Here is a 23,495-nt window from a genome sequence, read left to right as displayed (position 1 = left end):
AGGACAAGGCTATGGACCCCCTTTATCTGAAGATGATGTAGGCCACTGTCCCAAAGGGAGGTGACAACTGGGTCCCACGGAACCTCAGACATAGACAAGTCTTGAGTAGGGGGAACCCAGGCTGTGTTGCAAGGAACCTCTTAGAGGTGAGCAAAGTGTGGTCCTGACAAAGCCTCAGGGCTCTTCTTGCTGCTGGTCACTGTTGAGTTCTTGGGGGAGTCCACTGTAAAGCTGTGTGTGGGGGGGTGGCTCAGAGGTTAAGAAGAGTGCATGCTTCTTTTCCAGAGGACTGGAACCCATGATGGGCAGCTCACAGACATACCTAGCCAATCCCCAGGGATCTGACACCATCTTACAACCTCCAAGGGTAGGTGGAGGGAACTGACTTTTAATTGTCCTAAGGCCTCCTCATGTGTGCCATAGCACACACACACGCACACGCACACACACGCACACACGCACATGCACACGCACGCACACACGCACTGGACATTCCCAGGTGGCCACTTGTGAATTGCTACCCTTTGGGCGCTGTGGACAAGGAGAGTTTATGTGTGACCTAGGAGAGCATAGTGAGTGTGCATGGAGGCCAGTGTGGAGTCTGAGTGTGCCAGACAGAGGAGATAGTGTGTGTTGAGGCTCTACAGTTAGGCAATGCAGCCAGCAAGGTCTAGGGAGGGAAGAATCCCATGCTGAGGCAGAGGGTAAAGGTGTGGTGTTCTGGAGAGTTAGCTCTCATTTGGGGCTGTCCCTCCCAGGCCCTGCATTGAAATTTTATTCTGTTTCCTTTCTTTTGGAAACAAGGTCATTGTAACTGGGGAGGGAAGTAAGGTGGACTCAGTACAACGTGTGTCCCTAGGAAAGGAGTTGTGGATACAGACACACACACCAGCTCAGAGGTAAAGATTAGGGTGAAGGGGTAGGATGACATACACCTGTCACCCCAGCGTTTGGGAGGCTGAGCATACCTTGAGTTCAAAGCCAGTTTTTACTACATAGTAAGGCCCTGACTTAAAAACCCAGCCCCCCTACAAAGACCAGGGGGATACTTCTCCAAGCCCAGGATACTGCAAGTACCACCAAACTCCCCAAACCAAGTGGAGGCTTGGAACAGACTTAGTCCCCAGAAGAGCTACCAGGCTGATGCCTTGGGCCCGGACTTTTGGACTGAACTCCAGAACTCAGTCACAATAAACTCATGTAAGTGTGTGTGTGTGTGTGTGTGTGTGTGTGTGAGAGAGAGAGAGAGAGAGAGAGAGAGAGAGAGAGAGAGAGAGAAAGAGAGAGCATGTGTATGCTCACACACTTGTAGGTCCAAGGCCATGTTAGGTGTCTTCCCCAATCTCTCCCTGTTTATCTTTTGAGTCAGGGTTTCACTGGACCCAGTGCTAAGGTTACAAGTAAATGTGACTATGAGCTGCTTTTTAATGTAGGACTCAGGTCCTAACACTTACTTGCAAAGTGGACCCTTTGTGAGCTAAGTCATCTCTTCAGCTCTTGTTTTCTCTGTTTACAAGGCTAAGTTTTCTCTTTTTTTTCCAAGTCTGGCCTGGACAGCATGGCAATCCCAAGTACTCCTGCCAAACAATCTTTTGTTTCTGAAGCTCCCTGCTCTGGCCCATTTGCATATACTGTTAGTGGCCTCTTCCCTCCTGGGTTCCCTGTCAAAACAAGCTCATCCATCAAGCAACACATGGTAAGTGGGCACTGTCCACTGCTAAAGGCTCAGCCCAGAGGTCAGATGGTTTGTCTAGGAGCCAAAGAAGGGACAGCAGTGAGTGTCAGTGTGTAGACGCTGTGGACTCAGATCATCCATTCACTAGCTGCTGACCTTGAGACAGTAAATTAACCTTTCTTTGTCTCGGTTTCTTCCTCACCGGGTGAGGGGGTCACTTGGGTTGTTAAGCAGAGCCTTGAACAGTGCCTGGCTCCCACAGATACTGCACAAGCATTTTCAGAAGTGTCCACAGGATAGATGTGCAAGACTTCTGGTGAGGTCTAGGATGCCATAGCTGTTGCCCAGTGTCTCAACCAGGAAGAAGGGCAAGAACATTGCTTTCTAAGCTCTGGTCCAGGGCCCTCCTCCTGCCTCAGCTTCCCTAGTAATAAGTGGATAAAGTGATGCTGGGTGTTGGGGGGCCGTGAGACTACCTGTGCCAGCTTCCTGGTTACACACAATGCCACTGGGAAGTGTATATCGCAGAGGAGATACCCAGGCCACACAGGGCCTCAGTTGCCTTTCAGAGGCCCAGCACCCCAAATCCTGCAACCTTGGGCAGGCACTCCAGAGTGCTGTAGCATGGGGGTAAATCGGGCATATGTACATGTGTACAAACAGCTTTTATCTATCATCAGCTCTAGGGAGGGCCTCATTCTCCATAGGGGTCAGATACCTGGGGTTCTGGTCACACCCTCTGCTATTATCTTGTTAGGGTAGGGAAACTGAGGCCTAGAGTGGGGGAAGGAAGGATGTTTCAGAGCTTTGCAGAGAAGGGACAGAATGTCCTCTTTCAGTCTGGCTTTCTGCTTTAATGCCCAGGAAATGTGTCAATATTTGCTCATGGGAACTGCCGCCCCACCGCCCTTGGTCAACCCCTCCGGAACCGGCTTGGTGTCTCCATCTGTGAGACTATGGTTGTGTCTGAGCTCTGCTAGCTCTCCACAAGGGAGGTCTCTGTAAGCTCTGGCTGCAATAAATGGGCAAACACGGGATTTATATGTGGTTGTAAGTGACAGGGGTGTTCTTGGCCACACACAATCAAGGGAACTCCAGATCCTTCACTTCCTAGCTCAAAGTGCCTGTGAGCCAGCTCCGGGTTCGGGTGGAGCCTCAGTTTCTTTATTCCTGAAGTGCACCCGACAACCCCATTTTACAGGACTGTAAGGTGACCGGATGACTCATGCTCAGATCAGCCCAGTGCTTTCTGTGTCCGCCAGGGGGCGCCGCTGGACCTTAGAGCACCCTATTTTCCTCTTCGCTCAGATTCGGCTTTATTCGCCCACTCTCGGATCCCACCCGGCTCTGTTCGTTTTGACTCGGGAAAAATCGACTCTGTTCGGCTCTACTCGGCCATACTCGGCTGGGATTCAGCTTTGCCAGGCCTTGTTCGGCTGGACGGCTCTGTTCGTCCCTTTTCGGATATGCTCGGCTCCTCTCCGGACTAGGCTTCCACGTTGTAGGCCCTGGGAAACTTGAACCCTTCTTCTCCCCCTAGTTGTCCCTTTTGCCTGGTCCTGGAGGGTCTAGCCTGGATCACTCAATAGAGGGGGACTCCATAAAGCCAGAGCTGTCTGCATGGGACTGTATGTCAGAGAAACCCTGCCCACTTTCTGGGGTGCACTGGCTCTCTCCAGGAAGTGGCACCCTCCTCTTCATTAGTTCAGACTTTAATTTGGTAGTGATCTTGAACTCCCAACTGTGAATTACCATTCAGGATTTACACAGGTGACTTCTGGCGTCAGCAAGTCACTGTCCTGGCTCCTGGAAGTCAGAAAGGGCCGAGTGAGCAGAGAAACAGGCTCACACCGTGGGGCTCTGGCCTTGGTGACATGGCTGGGGTTGTTTGTGCCTGGGTGCACTTTTGCTGATAGAGTATGGAGGGCCTCATGGGCCTTGGGGGTACCCACTGGCAGGTGTGTTGAGAAAAGTGGGTACAAGCCTCAGCATGCAAGGTTTAACCTTTTTAACCGAATTGGCCAGGAGGAAGCACCCTTTGACAGGCTATGCCCAGACACTCATACAGCCCAGACTCAGAGAAGTGCCAGGAGGTGGTGGTTCAGGCCTTTGATCCCAGCACTCAGGAGGCCCAGTCAGTCAGATCTCTGTGAGTTCAAGACTAGTGTGGTCTACATACAATGTGAGTTCGAGGCCAGCCTGGGCTACACAGTGAAACCCTGTCTTGCAAAACAAAACAAACAAAATACTCAGAGACGTAAGGAAACTAACCCAGCATCACGCAGCTAGAAGGATACGCAATAGAGCCATAATCCAAGTCTATCTGTCTACTACAGGACTGGAGCTCTGTCTCAAATCTGGCTGGCCAGCCTGGGACATCCTCACGACTGAGGTCAGTGGCTTGGAGCTTCCTTAATTGTTAAGGTAGAGTGAGCAGCCAGGCCCTGCAAGAGGGGTGCTGAGCATAGTGGCGTACACAATGCTAGGCACACAGCTGGCCTTCAACAAGACCATGCATTTCTCCTGCTCCATCTATCTTTCCTTTTGGATGTTTTTTCCAGTTTCTTATACCAGAGAACTCAGACTGCCTGGTGCTGTCCCCACCGCCAGGGTTGCTGACTCAGCCCTTTGCTCTGGTAGCAGCAGCTTGAAGTGGGCAGCCTCTTTGCAGGCCTGGCTCAGTGCCCCAGGAATGCTGCTCAGCCAGGGACACACAGAGACCATGCCAGTGTGGGCTGGTGGTGGTCCCTATATGGTCATTGTTTCTTTGCTTTCTTCTGCCCCCCCCCCCCCCCCCGGTAATCCTGACTGGCCCTGAGGACTCCATGTCATTTTGGGAGGCTGCAGCAGACTAGAAGAGTCTGATGTCCTCCCAGCTTGGACTCCACTCTGCTATGAGATCTTGCACCAAAGTCTTGACCATCCTGGGCCACAATATCCCTGATTAAGGGATGGGGATAGGTCATCTCTGGGGTTCCTTCCAGGCCTGATATGCTTTGGATTGTCTGCTTAAACACACAGGAAGCCTGGGCCCAGAGACAGCCCTGTCAAGGATCCAAAGCATGAGGGATGATCTACTTTGAGCTGCTAGTGGATTGGGAAGTCCCAGACCTAAATCTGTCACATAAGTGGTGGACTGCAGAGCAGCACCACTGCCGAGCCTTGCTTGCTCTCCCTGGGCTGGAGAGTGACTCTGGAGAAATAGTGGGTCTAAACACTTTTTGAGGCCCAAGGTCTCCAAGAGAGAGAGAGTTAAGCCTGGCTCAAGCAATAGACACTCAGTAAAACTAAAATGGAAAGGCAGCCATAGGTGAGGGACTTTGACATTGACTGCACAAGGTTTCTGGCCCCAGGAAGCCAGGGCTAGGAGCCAGGTCTGTGGCTCTTGCTAAAAATCCCATAGCCTGCCTAGGGAGAACTGAAGTAGGTCCCAGTGCACTGTGGACTTCTTGGGGTTGAATCAATAAAGGCAGGGACCCAGGTGAGGGGGTGGGCAAGTCATTTGTGCAGGAGGCAGGATCCTAGACCACCTTGGATGGGAGAGGCAGCACTTAGCCACGTTACGGGCTACTGGGTGTTAGGATGACCAGAGTTTATGCCTACGGAGGACGGGACCAGTGCCCTCACTCCTCCCTCCCTGTCTCTGTAGTTCTTGCAGATGGCTCTTGACTAAACCTGGGCTGCAGGAGTTCCCAGTGCTGCCTCACTTTTCCTGAATAATGGAGAGCCCTGCCCCCTCTCTCGATGACTCTGATTTCCATGCCAAGTATTTCTAGGCCCTTGACTCTCACCCGTCTGCCTAAACTCTCAGGCCATTTGATTCAAACAAGGGTCCCATGGCTGGGCTGAGCTACAGGTACCAAAGGAAGTTAAAGATCCAAAAAGTCTTCCAGTATCTCTGAGGCAGAGCCCCAGGCTGAAGGGGCGGGAGCGGGAGGTGGGGATTGGAAAGCCAGCTCAGCATGCTCCCTCCTCCCTCCCTCCATCCCTCCGCCCTCTCGGCTCAGTCGTAAGCCTTGGGGGTCGGGCCAGCAACAAGCTATTATCACAGACATGGGCCAAGGAATCCGAGGCCGCCCAGGGTCTGTGAGTTGAGCTTGAGGCTGCAGGACCAGGGTGAGTGGCTGGCAGCCTCTCTGCTTCTGTCTGGGCAGGGGGCTGGGGTCAATCTGAGATTCCTCTGTCCCCCTTCTTCTGGCAAGCACACAGCTCTTTCCCTCTGGCTTAGCCAGCTCCTTGAAGGCTCTCTTCTCTTCCACCCTGCACTGCTCCTGGCTTTTATCTGCCCCTGCAGTGGCTTCCCCTCCCCTAGCCACCTAGCCCAACCCTGCCAGGCTGGAGGATGGCAATGGTAGCCCAGTCACCTCTAAGAGGCTCTGACTTTTTAGCAGAGGCAGTGGGGACCCTCGAGACCACTGTGCAGCTGGTGTGATTCCCTACACTTAAATCCTTGCCTGGCCCCTTCCAGGAGCTAGCCAGTGATCCTAGCAGCATTTAGGGCCACTTAGTGCCACTTCCAGGGAGATGGCCCTGCTTCCTGCTTCCTGCTTCCTGCTCCTAAGCCCCCACCGCCATCCCGCCCCATTCCATGTCTCTGAGCCTCCGAGACTCCCTAGGGGCCAGACCAATAGGAAATAGAAATGTCTCCAAACCATGCTGACCTGCCAGAAGTTGTTCTGGACCTTGTAAGCCATAGATACCAGGATGAGGTCTATACCAGGCAGAAGAAGGAATGGACTCTTTCAGGTGTGTGACAAGCTAGGCAGCTCCCCTGAATGTAAGTCATCCATATAACCTGGCAAGGAAGACATATTGGTATTTTGTGTGAATAAGGGAGCATGAAGACCGGAAAGGTTAAGCTACAAGCCTAGGTCATGTTGTTTGTGTTATTCAGATTTCCCCCACAGGGTGAGACACATCTCTGACTGGGGGTTTGCTGCAACCTGGAGTTGGTCTCTGAGGGGTTTGCCTGCCCAGTGGAGCAGAACCAGCAAGACCCAGCAATATGGACAGGATCATTCCAGAATCGGGGTGTCTCTGAAGATGCTTCTTGATATCACCCTGACCCCTGGGAAGAAGACCCAAGAGCTTCTGTCCCTTTAACTTCATAGACTTTCTAAAAGAATCATTTTACCTTCCCAGCCTATATTAACCACAGAAAAAAATATTTTTGAATTGTACTAAATGTTAGAGAGGAACAGAAAGGAAATAAACAAAGTGACGCCAGAGGTGTAAAAACCAGTCTGGTTTCAATAGCAGTTTCTGATCTGTGACAATCGGGTGGTGCCAGTCCTTGAGCCTGTCACCACCTCAAAGGTCAGCTGCGGGCTTCCTGCCCACCCGACCAGGCTCCTCTGTAGTGTTCAGCCTACTTCCTCCCTGCTTCCTCCCTACTCTGGACCTCTTCATGTTCAAGGCCAATGGTGGTGCCTTTGAGTTTCCAGGGCTTTTGGTTCCCCCACTCCTGAATTTCAATTTACCACCCTAGTGGCCGATTGGTAGGCCTGTCATGATCAATGCAACCATCTTCAATGATTGAACTCTGGGCTTTCTCTGTGGAGCTCCTATGTAAAGATGGGTGCAAAGATACTAGAAGGGTGAACTCTGCTAAGCTGCAGATCCTCAACCTTGTTTTGTTCCAAAAGGGACATCCCATTTCCTGACTTGTTCTTCAAGAGGGGACCTCCTGCTTCTGCACAGAAGAGGCCTGTGGGATTCAATACCTTGGTTCTCAGGGACCCAAGCTCCTGCCATTTCCTGTGGTGTCTGCAGGTGGTGTTGGCAGCCATGCTCTTTAGAGGCGAAGGGACCAAACAAACATTCTCCATAGCGGCTTCATTCTTCCCAGGCCATGAGGCAGTAGCTACAATAGACAGATGCCAGGAGGCTCAGTGGCCAGTTAGTGCCCTCAGACTTGCTTCCCAGATGGTCCCAGACTTGCCTATTACAGGGGATCACCTGCTCTCCCTAGTAACACTGGGTCTGCCCTGGCTACAGCAGACAGTGTTACTCCTGGGCATTGACGTGCCAGATGTGCTGAGTCACAGGTGTCCATCTCTTCTTCCAGGTCATCATGGGGACAGACAGCTTGGGCTCCCTCTGGGTAGTACTTCTGCTTCCTCTTGTGTTTGGAGTCCCCACAGAGGAGCCCACTTTGGAGGAATCTGTGGCCCCCCATCTCACCAAAGGCTGTCACCGATGCTGTGACCCTGAGGGACCACTGTCCTCTGCTGAAGCTGTCAATGCTCCTGCTTCCCCTTCCGTCCCCTATGTCCTGCCTGAGGTCAGGCCCTACATCAACATTACCATCCTGAAAGGTGAGTTCTCACACTGGGCGAGTCGTGGGCAGAATTGGTATGGGTTAGGGAGGGACAAAAGAAAGCAGGGCAGGCTTTGCTAGGCCCTGCCTGCCTTGGGTCTACATATACATAGCACCTAGAATGTGCAAGGACTATCCTGAGTTCAGAGTGAAGGAATAGGTGGTGGGCAGGTGCTGTGCAATGAACAGATTTCCCAAGCTAATGAAGCAGGTGGTGGGAAAGGCCCCGGGACCCAAAATGTGGGCAGAGGGGTGCTGGGGTGAAGCGTGGGGCACAGGCAGTAAGAACGAGTATGGCAGGCACGCAGGGCCCCTAGCCAGGTGAAGTGTAAGCCTCAGGTCACAGGGTAAGGGGCTGCTCAGCAGGGCTGTGAAAGGAGGTGGCACAGGGAGACGTGGGCCCACACGGTCACCAGCTACCATCAGGGTATAGGCTTCTTTTCTGGGGGTCAGGGGACGTTGAGCATAAACAGGACTTGGCCTCCACAGGTGCCGTGTGGGGCACATGGCAGGAACAGAGGTGAAAGCGCCAAGTCCAGGGATCTCTGTGGCGGAGGTGGGGCCGTGGCTGTGTGGGATAGGGTTTCAGATGTAGGGGCTCTGTGGCGGAGGTGGGGCCGTGGCTGTCTGGGGTAGGGTTTCAGATGTAGGGGGATTAGTTCCACTACAGCCATGGAACCCATGACTGCAATGGCTGCACCACTGAGATCCACCTTTGCTCGCCACCCATTGTGAGGATATGACTGGGCCATCCCTCCCACCATGCAGATAGGGAAACATAGTATCCAGTAGGGGCTTTCCTGGGGTCACTTTGATGTCATGGACAGAGCAGGGCACTCTCCTCAGATAGCCAGCCCTCATCCAAGACTCTGCCCATTCTATTTACCTGGTCTCCTTGCCTCCTGGCCTGACTCAGTGCAACTTCAGGCAGCTTAGCCTCTGGTGGTGGAGGGGCTCAGGCCTGGTGACACTTTGCTCTGTACTCAGTGAGGTGCTTTTGCTGGGAGGTGACATTTGTAGACTCAGCCCCTAGCCATGGACAACCCCACTCCACTTTCCTTTGGTCAAGGACCTATGCCTTCCTTTCTGTCTCTACCTTCCACTGTCTTCACCACCATCATGGTCCAGGGGACCTGAGGAAGTACACAGACTCACCAGGAAAATATGGAGTCAGGTCTCTTCATTACACAATAATGTGTTTTGGGGTTGGGGGTGTCTTGTCTATGATCAGAGTCAGCCTGGAGCCAGGGATGAAAAAGTAAGTGACTTGGTTGGAGGTCACCATTGCCAGGGAGGGTGGAGATGGGCTGGGCCATGTTGAGTGGATGTCCTGCCCTCTCCCTGTCAAGTAAGGACTCGTGTATCTCATTGCCCTAGACACCCAAGACTCCCCAAGTCCCCTGGCCAAGATCTCCCAAATCCCTCTCTAACAAGAGGTGAAAAGTGTGTCTTTCCTTGTCCTACCTCCCTGCTGGCCTCAAGGGGAGGCCTCCTGGAAGCCTGCCTTGCCCTCCTTGCCAGGACAGAAAACAGCCTGGGTCTTGGAAATGGCGCCAGTTTCACTTCTGCAGAGCTATGTTTGAGATGGTAAATGTCCAGCAGACAATAGGTGCTCAATAAACACCAGGCTTCTTTTGTGGACCCGGGCAAAAGCAATGGCTTCCAAAAATGAGGGCTTAGTATAAGCCAGGGTGCTTGTCCTAACTTCTCCCCTTCATGTCCTCACAGGTGACAAAGGGGACAGAGGTCCTCTAGGAACACCAGGGAAGCCAGGCAAGGATGGTACCCGAGGGGACCGTGGCTCTCAGGGTGTCAAAGGTGACAAGGGGCAGGCAGGCAATCCTGGCAGCTCGTGCCAGATGCACTACTCGGCCTTTTCTGTGGGTCGCAAGACAGCCTTGCACAGCAGCGAGGACTTCCTCCCATTGCTGTTCGACAGAGTCTTCGTGAACACCGACAGCCACTTCGACATGACCACTGGCCACTTCATGGCTCCGCTACGCGGCCTGTACTTCTTCAGCCTCAATGTGCACAGCTGGAATTACAAGGAGACCTATGTGCACATCGTCCACAATGAGCAGGCAGCTGTGATCCTGTATGCACAGCCCAGTGAGCGCAGCATCATGCAGAGTCAGAGTGTGATGCTGCCGCTGGAGCCCGGCGACCGCGTGTGGGTGCGGCTCTTCAAGCGGGAGCGGGAGAATGCCATCTATAGCGATGATGTGGACACCTACATCACCTTTAGTGGCCACCTGATCAAGGCAGAGGACTGAACTTCTCTGGCCAGCTTCACAACCAAGCAGCTTGGGGGAGAGCTGGTGGCTAGGGCAAGTCCTGTGGGCTCCCCAGGGCTGGATCTGCTGAGCTTCCTTCTTTATTATCATCGCTTTGTAGTCTGTCTTCACCCCCTACTCCCATCCCCTTCATTTTCAGAGACTTTGGCTTTAAGTATTCCAGAACTTTCTCAGCCTCTAGAGTGGCCCTCCTCACACACCACTGTGCTGTTCATCCCTGGGGACTTTCTTGTATGGTAGATCCTGGCTTGGCATTTAGGAGTATGCCCAGGATTCTGTATTTCTAGCATTTTCCCCAGTAATGCCGATGCCACTGGTCTATGTACCATGCTTGAGGGATTAGGCTTTCTACAATATCCCTGGCATTCTAGGACTTTCCAAACATTCTGGAATTCCCCCCAAACTCTAGCATCCTTCCTGCATCCTCAGGTTTTTCTCTTCATCCCGGGCCCACCCCCACCTCTGCCCTTCCCACCCCTCCCCATCACTTGGTCCCAGGCCTGAGGAAAGCCTCGACGAATCAATCAGACCTAGGTCCTGTCCCTCCCCTGGACATGGGTTGGGGCATAGTCAAGTGGGTACAAAGACTTGAGCATGTACTGGGTGCTCCTCTAGACTGGGTGGTTAGGCACTGAGGGCCATTCTTCACTGCTCCCGTGGTGGCACAGGTTCTGGAGGTAGGGATGATGCTCCTTCCCCATTCTCTACCTTTTTGCCTGATGCCCAGCATTAAAACAAACCCTAGGTATAGTCTTGGCTAGGAAAGACTCAAAAATTTGGAGGCACCTGGAGTGATAAGGGACCTGGGAGTGAATTGGAGCCTATTATCCTCCCTGACCTTTGAAGAGTCCTCCTGCCCTACTTTCCTCACTCCCCAGAACTTTAGCCATGGTCAGACCATGCACTAGGTGCTCTCTGATCCTCCTGGCCCCTCCAAAGCCCAGTGTCACACAGGGCTTAAGGTGCTAAGGACACCCAGGAGGTGGCTCGCATTCAGAGCTTCACCTGCCCATGTTGCCCTTGCAGACATCACAGGGAGTCAGGCAGGACAGAGATGGAAGGTTTCAGCCCAAAGCAGGTCTAGGGACTGAAGCCAGTTGACATTCAGGTTATATGGGGATCTTCTCTGAGTCATGTTGCCAAGACAGGCCCTGGAGAAAGTCATGGAGGAGCAGGGACACCGAGACCTCCATGCTGTTCCCAGGGTGTATGGCCTGGTGACCCTCTAGCCTTCCCCTCTTCCACTGCAGGCTGCCCAAGCTTCTAAGGGGAAGGTAGCCTCCGTCCATTGGTGCTTCTGCAGACCCAGGGCAGGGCTGGCTCTGGGCGGACATCTCTGGTGCTTACAGCCAAGGGAACCATGGCAGGGTGACAGGGACAAGGCCTGCCACGTGCTGTGAAGACTGGTTATACAAAACCACCCTCAGCCTGACTGTCCTTGCCTGCTTGGCCAGTGTGAATAAAATTCCTGGATTCTCTTGGCAATTCAGCCTGGTAAATTTTGCCCTATGCCCTTTCTCTGCCTTGGAAGACAGTCACTCTGGCCCTGCTGAGGGCAGATACAGGGCTCCACAGAAACAAAGCCTTGCTCGGTGTTTCACTCTGTATGTTCTCCACCTGCAGAGAAATCAGCTGCAGCCAGTGGCTCACACATCTGGAGTTCTGGAGTTAGTGGCACTCCCTGAGAGTCAGCTGGAATCCAGGTAAGTCCCCACATCTCTGAGCCTCGATTTCACTGCCTGCAAAGTGGAGGTGGCAATGGTTTACTTTACAGGTGGCTTCAGGACTAAATGGCATGTTGCTTGGCAAGTGCCATGGTCCTTCTTGGACAACATCTGTTGGTCACCTGCAGTGGCATACTAATCATTTCCTTAGAGAGAGACCATTCAGAGACTCATGTTCCAGCCAGGAACTCCAAAGTCCACACCAATTGTACTAGCTACTGTCTTGTGACAGAGCAACTCAAGGAAGAAAGGGTTCATTGTGGCTTGAGGGTACAGTCTACCATGGCTGGTCACATCTGCAGTCAGGAAGCAGGGAGAGGGAGCCTGCTGCTCACTGTCCTGGCCCCCAACCATGCAATGGTGCCATCCACAGGGAAGGACCATCATCATAGTCTAGAAAGAGCCTCATAGGCATTCCCAGACACTCGGCTTAGGTGATTCTAGATCCTATCGCATAGAAAATATTCACCACATACCAACCACAGTACTTCATTCGTGTGAGGGACCTCAGAGTCCTGTACCTCTGTCTCATGCTTATAAAGAGAACAACTGGAAAAACTCATGCCTCATAGAGGATATTCTGTTGGGGGCGGCTCAGTCCCTTGCCTATACTGTTAAAGTAACCCTGGCCACCCCTCTCCTTGGCTGCTGCTGTGGGTGGAAGGTCAGGAGTTTGTGCCCCGCTCTCTGTAATCATCACTGTTGGTAGCTCCTGTGTGCCTTGTGGAAGATGGGCACTGCAAAGAACACACCATCTGTACCTGCTTGGAACCCAAGCCCACTCAGGACTCCAAAGGGAGGCTTCTCAGTGACCTGCAAAGAACAGACCTCACAGTGTGCTCTGGCCAAGCTCTTGCTTGTTTAATATACTCTCGACACAAAGAAGGCCTGGATCTGCTGCCTTGTGTGTCAGCAGGATTTGTGGTCAGCTTACTGAAGTTTTGGAACACCTGTAGAATTTGCACACTGAAGCCAAAGCCACAGATAATTCCAGGCAGTGCTAAACCAGCATCCCGCCTCACCCTTCTGTTCTACTACCCAATGCACTTCCTCCCAGCCTCAGTTCAGAAGTGGCCATGAGATTGTCTCCAACAGTACTTGTGCTCCATATTCCTGACTCAGTGGCATGGTCCCAGGAGCTTCTGATCTTGGTGACGGGCAGGCATGGTGGGGCTAGGGGAGAGGCTCCAAAACTTGGAGACTGTCCAAGCCAGGACTGTGGAGAAATCTGTGTTTGTAAAAGCAGAGAGATCTGGGCATGGTGGTGCATGCCTTTGAGTCCAGCACTTGGCAGAGGCAGGAGGATATCTGTGGTTGGAAGCTAGCCTGGTCTATATAGAAAGTTCCAGGCTAGCCAGGGCTACATAGACACAGAGAGATAGACAGACAGAGACAGAGAACCAGTGAACAGGACAGGATTAGACAGGAGAGATAACATGTGTGAGCTTGGTCTGGGGTTGTCATTGGTGCTGGAGCCTTTAGGAGGCAGCTCACAGGGCCAAGTGGTGCAGAGATACCCACACCAGAAGGATCTCTGTGGTCCATGGTGGATGTGAGCCCCAGAAATTGGGAGGATGCCATGAGAGGAAGTTCCCACGGGACTTTGAAGAAGGTGGGAAGTTTGGAAGCCCAGCCCAGGCAAGGTCCCTGCCCACTAGGCTCCCCAATTCCTAAACACTTTTGTCTAAGAGGCCTGCTGTCTGTCTGTCTGTCCTGGCTTTGCACAGGACAGTCTTTTGTTTGGCTGAAGGGATGGAGGGTGCTAGATAATTTGTTTATCCTTTTGGACCCGACATTGCCTTTCTAACATCTGATCCCAAGTCTTCTTGCCCTACTGAGGACTTTGGCTCAAGGAACCCATGGGAATGGTGGCAGAAGCCCACTTCAGAACTTAGGAGTATGCACAATGGGGGATAATGAAGTAAGGACTTATTTTTCCAGAAAATACAAAGCACGTGTGAGACATTGGGAGCACAGGTCCCAGCTCCTGTGGGCTCTGGAGCCAGACTGGGGGCTCTGAGGAGGCTACTTCCCCTTTAGGTCCACCCTGTGAGAGCCCATCTCCTCAGTGTTCCCTGTGTTCTTCTTTGTGTGAGCTCCCCTTGTGTCCACATGATAGTGGGGGGGGGGGCGGGGACTCTGCTCTGGTTGAAGAACACATGCCTGTTGGATGAATGACTGCTGAGTGTGCTTCTCCTGACCCGTCCTACAGATCCCTCAGTGTGGGCCACATGCTGCCACGTGTGCAGCTGCAAGGCAGGGAGAGAGCCAGAGACACTCACCAGGAACAGAAGCAGATGGGGAGGACATTATGGGTGGGGCACGTGGAGGGATTCCAGGACAAGTCAAGAGTTCATAGGGCTGGGCAGGCCTGGCCTCTGAGCACAGGAGGACCACTGGCAGGAAGGCCTTAGGTGGAGATCGCAGTCACCCTGAGGAAGAAGTTGACCCTCAGGTGGGTCAGAGGTAGGATGAGTTAGGGACAGATGCAGGGCCCTGTGTCCTGGCAGGTGTCTGACCTCTTCCCAGGGACTGCTAGTCAGTCCAGGGGAAGAAGTGACACCTTGAATTCCGACACAAACGGAGCAGGGCTTGAGTTCTTTGACCTTCATTTCAAGGACAGCTTTCATCACTGGAACTGAAGAAGGGTGATGTAGTTCACTCTGGCCTCCTGCTTGCCACTGCCTCTCCCTGAAGCAGCTTTAGTGTCCCAGTGTCATCTGCGAGATATGTCTGTGCATTGCTCAGTGTCCAGTGTGGGCTCCAGATGCAGTCACTCCATCACCCACCAAACAGCTGCCTCCAGGTTCTGGTCATCATCTCTCAAGAAACACCTAGGTCTTCTCTGTACCTTGAAGGGCAGTCAGAACCAGGCCTCCCCAGCCTGCCCACTGAATCTTAGAAGTAAGGCCTCTCTCTCAATCTCTCTCTCTCTGTCTCTCTGTTTCTGTGTGTGTGTCCCCAGGCTCAGCCTGGGCAGAGAGGACAAGATCACTTGGGCAGGTGTCTCACCCAGGTGTGACAAGGGGACAGAGCAAGAGGTGCATGACTGTTGGGACAGCAGCAGCTCCTCACTTGTCATTGGCTAGAACTGGTCACATGACTTAATCCAAGGGGCTAGGCTGGACATCCACAACAAAATCAGTCTCACCAAGGGTGGAGGCATGAGAGAGCCACCCTAGTCTAGCTTTAGTAGCAGCACTGTCCCAGCTTCAGAGCTCCTGACCCTTCCTAGGAGAGCTGAGCATCGATGAAATTAGCCCACCCACCCCCAACACACACACACACACACACACACACACACACACACCCCTATGGTTAAGATGAAGCTCTTGAGGTTTTGCCAGGGTCTAAGTCTGAGCACTTGATAGCATCTCCTGAGCTTGTGCCTCAGTTTCCCTACCTGTACAACAGAATCTACAGAAGAAACTGGTGCAGGGTTAAAGTCTAGCACAGAACCTGGGGAGGTCCTCTGTGGAACCTGATTCTAAGGCAGATGTGTCATTGTCATTTTACAAAGAAGCCACCATGAAGCCACAGACTGGTCCATGGCATCCTCCAGAAGCACGCGGTCCACTGAGTTTGCAGTCTACACTGGTCAGAGGGTCCCACTGTGATGTCACAGGGGCTGGCAGTGTGCAAAACCCAATGTATCTCCTCTGGCGGTCTGTGGTTTGCAGCAGAGGAAGATGAGGGTAGAAGCCAGTGTGGAGGGCTAGCAGGAGCAAGGAGCTCACAAAGGCTTGAGTCAGGCAAGGGAAACAACTGCTAACTTCCAGGGCATTCAGGGTCAAGATGAGGGTGGAGGACTTGGAAGGACTCTGCTGGAAGAAGGAGTGTGGTTGGCACTGTTGGGGTCTGATTCTCAGCTGGCCCCACAGGTCGAATTTTACAGTCTTGTTCCCCAGATTGATGTGCTGTTCTTCAAGGCTTTGGGGACTCTAGGAGGGAGGGCAAGCTGGCAGATGTGGGTCATTAAGGGTGGGCCTTTGATGGTGATACAAGACCCGTGTTTCTGGTCATGTTTTTTGCTTTCCTGGTCTTCTGTGAAGTAACCAGCATCTGCCATGTACTCCTGCCACTGTGCCCTGAGCCCCTCCACCATGTCCTGAGACCCTCCACCATGACCTGAGACCCTCCACCATGACCTGAGACCCTCCACCATGACCTGAAGACCCTCCACCATGACCTGAGACCCTCCACCAAGACCTGAGCCCCTCCACCAAGACCTGAGCCCCTCCACCAAGACCTGAGCCCCTCCACCAAGACCTGAGCCCCTCCACCATGACCTGAGCCCCTCCACCATGACCTGAGACCCTCCACCATGACCTGAGACCCTCCACCATGTCCTGAGACCCTCCACCATGTCCTGAGCCCCTCCACCATGTCCTGAGCCCCTCCACCAAGACCTGAGCCCCTCCACCATGACCTGAGCCCCTCCACCAAGACCTGAGCCCCTCCACCATGACCTGAGCCCCTCCACCATGACCTGAGCCCCTCCACCATGTCCTGAGACCCTCCACCATGACCTGAGCCCCTCCACCATGACCTGAGACCCTCCGCCATGACCTGAGCCCCTCCACCATGACCTGAGACCCTCCACCATGTCCTGAGACCCTCCACCATGACCTGAGCCCCTCCACCATGTCCTGAGACCCTCCACCATGAACAGAGACCCTCCACCATGTCCTGAGACCCTCCACCATGACCTGAGACCCTCCACTGAGGCTTTCCCACCGTGATGGACCAAAGTCTTCTGCAACCATCACCTGAAAGAAGCCCCACTTTCTTTAAATTGCATATAGCAGCACCAGGGCCCATTAGAGGGATTTTAGGCTGATGGGAAGAGGCACACAGCAGGGCCTCTCCCTCAAGCCTCTCAGGATCTGAGCTGTCCTTCCTTGGAGGACAGCTGGATGATGTGACTAGCAGGGAACAGGGAAAGTCCGGTGCTTCTTTATAATGGAGACCTCAAGGCTAACAGGGCCATCTGGAACCCTGCTCCTGGCACCTAGCAGGCTGACCGCAAGGACTGATGGCTCGAGCTGTGGGCAGGAAGCATGGCCAGTAGCTGCCACTCATGCAAAGGCCCTGGGGCTGCCCCTTTGGTCCCATTTCCAACAAGACTGTTTTTTGTTGTTTTGTTTTGTTTTTGTTTTTTCTCTCCTCCTGAGCTAATGGGAGTTGACTGCTCTCACTCACAGCTGAAATAGCACTAATTAATACACTGTAGTCTTTTCCCTTCACCACAGCAAATGTAAGCCACTTACCTAACAGGAGGCATTGAAAGGACAATAGGTCATTTCAATTCTGTTACCATTAGCCAGGAATCTCCCAGAAGAGACTTTGGGTATCCCAAGACACCTGGGGTGGGTCAGACCTCACTGAGAGCTTCGGGTCTAGGGGAAGGTGCTGGGACTGTCAAGTGTGTGAGGCATGAGGGGTGGGTTGCTAAAGGTGGGAGCAACCAATCTGCTCTGGTGTATTTGGGTCTGGAAGGGTGAGTAGGAACTTTTTGGAAGGAAGGGTAGGAAGCAAGTTCGAGTAGAACACTACATGATTAAAGAATCCTGTAAATGCTTTTGAGGGTCCCTTTTGTGGGTGGCAGGATGGGCTGGGAGACAGGAGGCTCACTCAGAGAGCTAGAAATGGGTTTGCACATTCACAAGGCCCTCCTCCCCCCAACACACACACCTTCGTCCTCCCTCCCGTTCCCCTGGGCCCCTGTCCTTCCCTCACTGTCCCATTAAGTCCATGCTGAGCACCTGCACACTTGTGCGTCCCACGTCCCACTCACAAGCATTCTTTCCCTTCTCCATTGCATCAATCTTCTCTTGGCATCCTTCAAGTCACACTCAGATTCCATATCTGGTATCTTCCTTCCTTTCTCATCTCTACCAAACCGTATGCCCTGCAAAGGCAGGTGTCTGTCTGGCCCACAGTCCCTTCCTTCCTCCCCTCCTTCCTCTTTCCCTTTCTTCCTCTTTCTCTTTCATGGGGCCGGGGATCAAACTCAGGACCTCATTCATGCTAGTTTTAACCATCAACTTGACAACAGCCTTAATGACTAGAGAAAGATCCCCAATGGAGGAATTATCTAGACCTGGTTGACCCATTGGCATGTCTCTGGGGGACTGTCTTGATGGCTGAAACTTGATGGTTGAGGTGGGAAGATACACCATGAATGTGGGCAGCACCATCGCATGAGCTGTGCCCTGAACCATACAAGGGTGAAGAAACTGAGATGAGCAGAAGCAGTCACAGGCAAGCAGGTAGCATGTGCCATCCATTTCTTTCTGCCCTTGACTGTAGAGGTGATATGGCGGCAGCTTTGAGTTCTGCCCTGATGTTCCTAAATGATGTGTAATGTGGAACTGTAAGTCAAACACTTTTCTAAATTGTTGTTGGGTTGTCTTGTCACAGCAACAGAAATGAAATTAGACCCTGAGGCAAGCATTCTACCACTGAGCTACAACCCAGCCTTGTTCATTCTATAACTTTAGTCCCCATTAGTAGCCATTTAGCAGTCACTTTTGTGTCTGACCCTGTAACTGTCAGATAAAGCTGTAAAAGACCACTGGCTTCCACCAACCCCGAAGCTCATAGCATCCGATGATATTTACAGCCTCTAGTACAGTGCCCGCCCTACCCCCTTTGCCGTAACTTGCTGCCTTGATACCCCCAATCAGGACATGTTCTAACTGTTTTCATTTATGACTTTTCTTCATTCCGTGACTATCAAAGTTCATGTACCCAAATGGAACATGTAATTTGGGACAAAGAGACTTAATGTCCTAGGGCTTTGTCCATTCATACTTGGTTCAGAATATACCCCCTTTTCCCTTTGGGAACTATTTTTGCTTAACAGTAGTAAATACTTGCTGAACAACCCAGGAGAAGTCTTAGGATTGGAGCAGGAAGGAGGAGGAAATGTACATAATCCATTCCAGCCACAGATAACCCCTGAGATTATGTACATACAAGTTATACTATATTTACTAAGCAAATTGTATTTATGTATTCCGGTGTGTGTGTGTGTGTGTGTGTGTGTGTGTGTGTGTGTGTGTGTGTGTAACAATAAAGAAACCCCAGCAATAGCCATCCAGGCCACATGCTTGGCTTCTGACACACAGGAAGGAGCTTCGAGAACTTTGCAGGACTTCCTTGGGTAAGGTGTGTTCCTGTGACCACTTCCTTTCCAAGAAGACCAGCAGTGAAGTCTGAAAATCCACAGGCATCTATGCAGAGGGTCAGGGTGTATGTCCCAGCCTGTGGTGGGAGTGGAAGACAGCGACCCTTTGAAAGAGAAGATGAGGGGTAGGACCCATATGTGACCCCCCAGAGTAGCTATACCCATGAAATCTCATCAACATGTCTGCTTAAGCATGGCCTGAACAGAGACACAACAGTGGACATGCTAACATGAAAAGGGAAAAGGGAAAAGCTGGCAGGCCCTCAACCCCAGACAAAGAGCTATGGGCAACTAGGCAGTGCTGAGGGTGAGAGGCATGAGCTTCCCCAGGGAAGCGTCCCGTCCCCTTCAGTTGTTTATCCAATACCATGTGGTCAGCCCTGATAGCCTGTACACACAGGTTACATTATACAGACTCATCAGATTGTATTCATGTATTTAGGAATATATGTGTCTGTGTGTAACAACAACTAAGGAAAAACAGGCCATGAATTTGAGAGAGAGAGCAAGGTGCATGGAAGGGGTTGGAAGGAGGAAAGGGAAGGCAAGAAAAAAATAAATATTATTATTATTATTTTTAAAAACCCAAACTAGTTTTCTTGTTAATGGCTCTAATTTTCTTAACCAGTACCCCTTCCTTGTCTGAACTTTAAATGCCCCCCTTTTCTGACCAGATGGCATTTTTTTTTTTTTTTTGTTTTTTCTTAAACTTTCTACTCTGCTCTTTGTCCCCAGGTTTCATACATTGAAACAGCTAAAACCAGCCACCAATATCTGCACCACAGTGTAAATGCCAACTGCCTTGAATTTCTTCCACCAAATTAATTAGCCCATTCCTTTTGAATTCAGCTTCACTTTGGGTCTCAGGACATTGTGAGCATGCAATGGATGAATTCTTTCTCACTGTGACATGAATAGCTTCAGTCTAGTCCCCAACAGAGCTCATGTGACAGACAGGCAGCACTGTCCATGCTCCTGCCTGCATACTGAGCTCCCACTGCAATTCCCTATTATACTCTTCTTCCAGCTGCTCCTGGACTTTTCAGCTTTCTAAATTCTTCCCATCTCTTCCTGCAAAGCAGTCAAAAACCACAGTCGAGGTTGGTCACAACATTAGCTCTTTCTGGTGCCAACCCCTCTGGTTACTTGTTCGTTGCTGTGACAAAACAGACTTGACAGACACTTGCAGGTTGGGGATCAATCCTGGTTTCTTGGTTCCATGTAATTAGGCAAGACATCATGGCAGCGGGTGTGTGGCTGAGCTTCTTTACCTCATAGTGGATAGGAAGTGGGGGTGATGGAGAGGAGTAACACACACACACACACCCGCACACACACCGATGGGGAGAAGAGAGATACAGAGACAGACAGGAGGGCTTGGGACAAGACACATCTCGGAAGACACGCCTCAGTGACTGACGTACTTCCTCCAGCTAGGCCCACCTCCTACAGGTTTCAGTTCCCTGGCTAGGGACAGAACAGCTAACACAAGGGAAAGTTTCCTAGTGTGCTTATTCTAAAAGGCTAAAAAGTGACACCGTCACAGGGAAGTCTCCTGTTCATCACCATCATGCCTTCTGTGTGTCAGCCTTTGTGGGCAGGCTGCTCCATCTCTGCACAAAAAACAGGGATTATCCCCATGTTTCAGATATGGAAACTGAGGCTCAGAGAGACAACGGAGTTTACCAAAGATCACACAGCTAGGAGGTGGCAAAGTTGGGGTTGAAGCCCACATCAGCTGACTTTGCCTGTTGCACTGAATTAAGGCACTGGAGGTCATGACACCGTGTGTGTGTGTGTGTGTGTGTGTGTGTGTGTGTGTGTGTGTCTGGCCTGTTTGCTCCAACTGAGGCAGGCTCTGGTGTATTTTTTTGACCTTTGCATACATTTCAATCTAGGCATGCTCCAGGTGATTTATACATATAGTGGCCACATTTTTCTAAGGACCGAATTGTATATGTGGACTAAAAATGACTCCCCCCATCAGTTTAGCTTATTTAAAGTCTTGAAAGGTTTAGAGTCAAATCATATGGATTTAATATTTCTTACTACTAGGGTTGTCACAAAAATCTAGGTCAAGAGACATAGCACTGACATTGCTGTCATTATAATTTCCATATGTTCTCCCCTATCGCTAAGAGAGTTCCTTGGTGAGTCAGACTGCACCCACCAGCACCTAATAAACTACGTTCTGGGGTAAAAGGCAAGTGAAACCAATCAGGGAGCTGTTCGTGTTTTTAGGACCAGGAAGAGCTCAGGGCTGGGATGGGGGTTGGTGCAGGGGTAGACAGGGAGGTTTGATGGATAGGGTACTTGGAAGGTCAGAGATCACACCTTGCCCTGCTGTGTGAACTAAGAATGATGGCTGCCCTCTCTGGGCTCAGGCCTATTATCTAGCCCCTGAGATTCCCCACAGACTTTCTGGTCTTAGTGTTCTGGTGCTGCTTGGAAACTAGGGTGGAGCCTACACTGCCCTCTGGTGGCAACTACAGGTACCACCCTGTTTGTGTTTTATCTCAGTTTAATTCAGTTTGTAGTGTCCAAAGTCTTCAGGCAGACGTGTCACAGATGTGCATTTGGGGTAATAAGGGGCAACAAAATGTAGAGGGTGTGTGTTAGCTTTACTGCCCAGGCTGAAGCACAGGACCAGTGTATAACACACAAGGCCAGGCCCACTGCATATGCCTGGGACACACTACAGCCTTCCACACAATAGGGGCAGTCAGGAGTTAGGAGACTGCTTCTAATTCACAATATGGGAGGATCCTTCAGCAGCAGTGGCAGCATTCCAAGAATCCAGGACTCCAGGAATCTGAGAATATGGGAACCATCTGCCTCCACAGCAGTCCTCTGCAGGCTGGGTATATGTATTGACTCATTTGTGCAAAAGAGGCCCCCAGCCTTTTATACACAAAGAAAACACACACGCGCACATGGTGTCATGACCTCCTTACCACAGGGGGAACTCACAGCAGTATGGTTCTTCGTGGAAGCTTGGCCTGGGGAAAGAGGGGAACTCTAGGCATCAGCCAGACAAGCTTTCCTGCCGTGTCACTCTGTCTCTTTCCCAGCAGGCTGGTCTCCCTGACTCTCCATGAGCCAGGCTCCCCCTTGGGGGACATCCAAACTCCAAGTATGGTATTAGTTGATATATCTGTTGTCTATTCCCACAAGTGGATTTAGGACTCCTAAATGGTCGATGGCCTGGACCTCTTCTGTGACCACCTATACCATCAGTCCCGGAGCATAATGAATGGTTCCTCACTGAAGGGAGGCAGGTTTTCCTTTAGTGCCCAGGAAAAATATAATTCACTATGGCAATTCAATATTATGAAAATATCTCTTAAATACTAAGAGACTAGAACTTTCATTTATGGATATTAGTTGGTAAACAGTGATGTTTGCAGTAGTGTTTGTTGTCTGGGTCAGTTGGAGCCAGTGACTTAGTGCCTTGTAAAACTGTTAAAGGTTTCTGTAGAGTGTCTCATTCCTTCCCTTCATGGTGTTTTCTGTGCTGTTCAGTAAAGCACTTTTGAGGGAAGACACACAGACAGAACACATGGACGACACAGTCACACATGACAGACACACATAGATGCACAGACACAGTTACACACATGACACACATAGACACAGTCACACATGACAGATGCACAGGAACAAACAGATTCATGAGACAGCCTTCAGGCAGGCAAAGGTTCAGAGCCAGACAATGAACAGACAGGATGGAAGACTCAGGAAGCATGAAGCAGGGAGCTCAAACCTAAACTTGATTTGGTTAATCAACTATGAGGTGAAGTGCATGTCTTTCTTTCTTTAATGTGATGCATTACTGGTAACTCAGAACTAATCACTAATGCATATGATCTGTGCAATTAGACTCTCCCTTGATAAGTGGGAGCCAGAGAAACAGTCAGAAGGCCACAGAGAGGCTTGCAAGGCCAGGACAGAGCCTTGCCAGACCCAGCATGGCCAGTGATACCTCAAACATCCATTGGCTTTCTCATTCCAAAGGTCCAAAGGCCAAGCAGAGGGGAACATGTGTTCTGAAGCCAGACAGCCCTGGTTCTAATCCCAGCCTTGACACTTCCCACCTATGGGACTTTGCCACCTCTGTGCCTCAGTTTCCTCATCCAAGGAGCATCATGAGAAGCACTATGTGAAAAGTTGTTGTCAGCACTAAATGACTGAATTTCTGTGTGTATCTGGATCACTTGGAGTCTCACTAAATAATGGATTTTATCCCAGCATGTCTGGGTGCTTCTGAGATTCTGACCACTCTGGGCATGAA

At 51.4% G+C, this 23,495-nt stretch overlaps 1 protein-coding gene across 1 annotated transcript; it reads left to right on the top strand.

Moving 5' to 3' along the window:
• The first annotated feature begins 5,671 nt into the window (after positions 1–5,671).
• Positions 5,672–11,773, top strand: C1qtnf6 (C1q and TNF related 6). The gene is made up of 3 exons (XM_051189329.1): positions 5,672–5,791; positions 7,743–7,992; positions 9,723–11,773. The coding sequence occupies exons 2-3, from the start codon at positions 7,749–7,751 to the stop codon at positions 10,265–10,267; spliced, it is 789 nt and encodes a 262-aa protein (XP_051045286.1). The 5' UTR covers positions 5,672–5,791; positions 7,743–7,748; the 3' UTR covers positions 10,268–11,773.
• The last annotated feature ends 11,722 nt before the right edge of the window (positions 11,774–23,495 follow it).

The sequence above is a fragment of the Phodopus roborovskii genome, unplaced genomic scaffold (assembly GCF_943737965.1).
Source record: "Phodopus roborovskii unplaced genomic scaffold, PHOROB, whole genome shotgun sequence".
NCBI lineage: Eukaryota > Metazoa > Chordata > Mammalia > Rodentia > Cricetidae > Phodopus > Phodopus roborovskii.
The sequence above is the reverse complement of the archived record's forward strand: the minus strand, read 5'-3'. Positions and strand labels throughout refer to the sequence as shown.

Bases quoted from the DNA above. Each gene is read 5' to 3' on its own strand.
- C1qtnf6 (XM_051189329.1), top strand. From the start codon at position 7,749: ATGGGGACAGACAGCTTGGGCTCCCTCTGGGTAGTACTTCTGCTTCCT. The intron at 7,993-9,722 runs GTGAGTTCTCAC...ATGTCCTCACAG, and splicing joins CAACATTACCATCCTGAAAG to GTGACAAAGGGGACAGAGGT.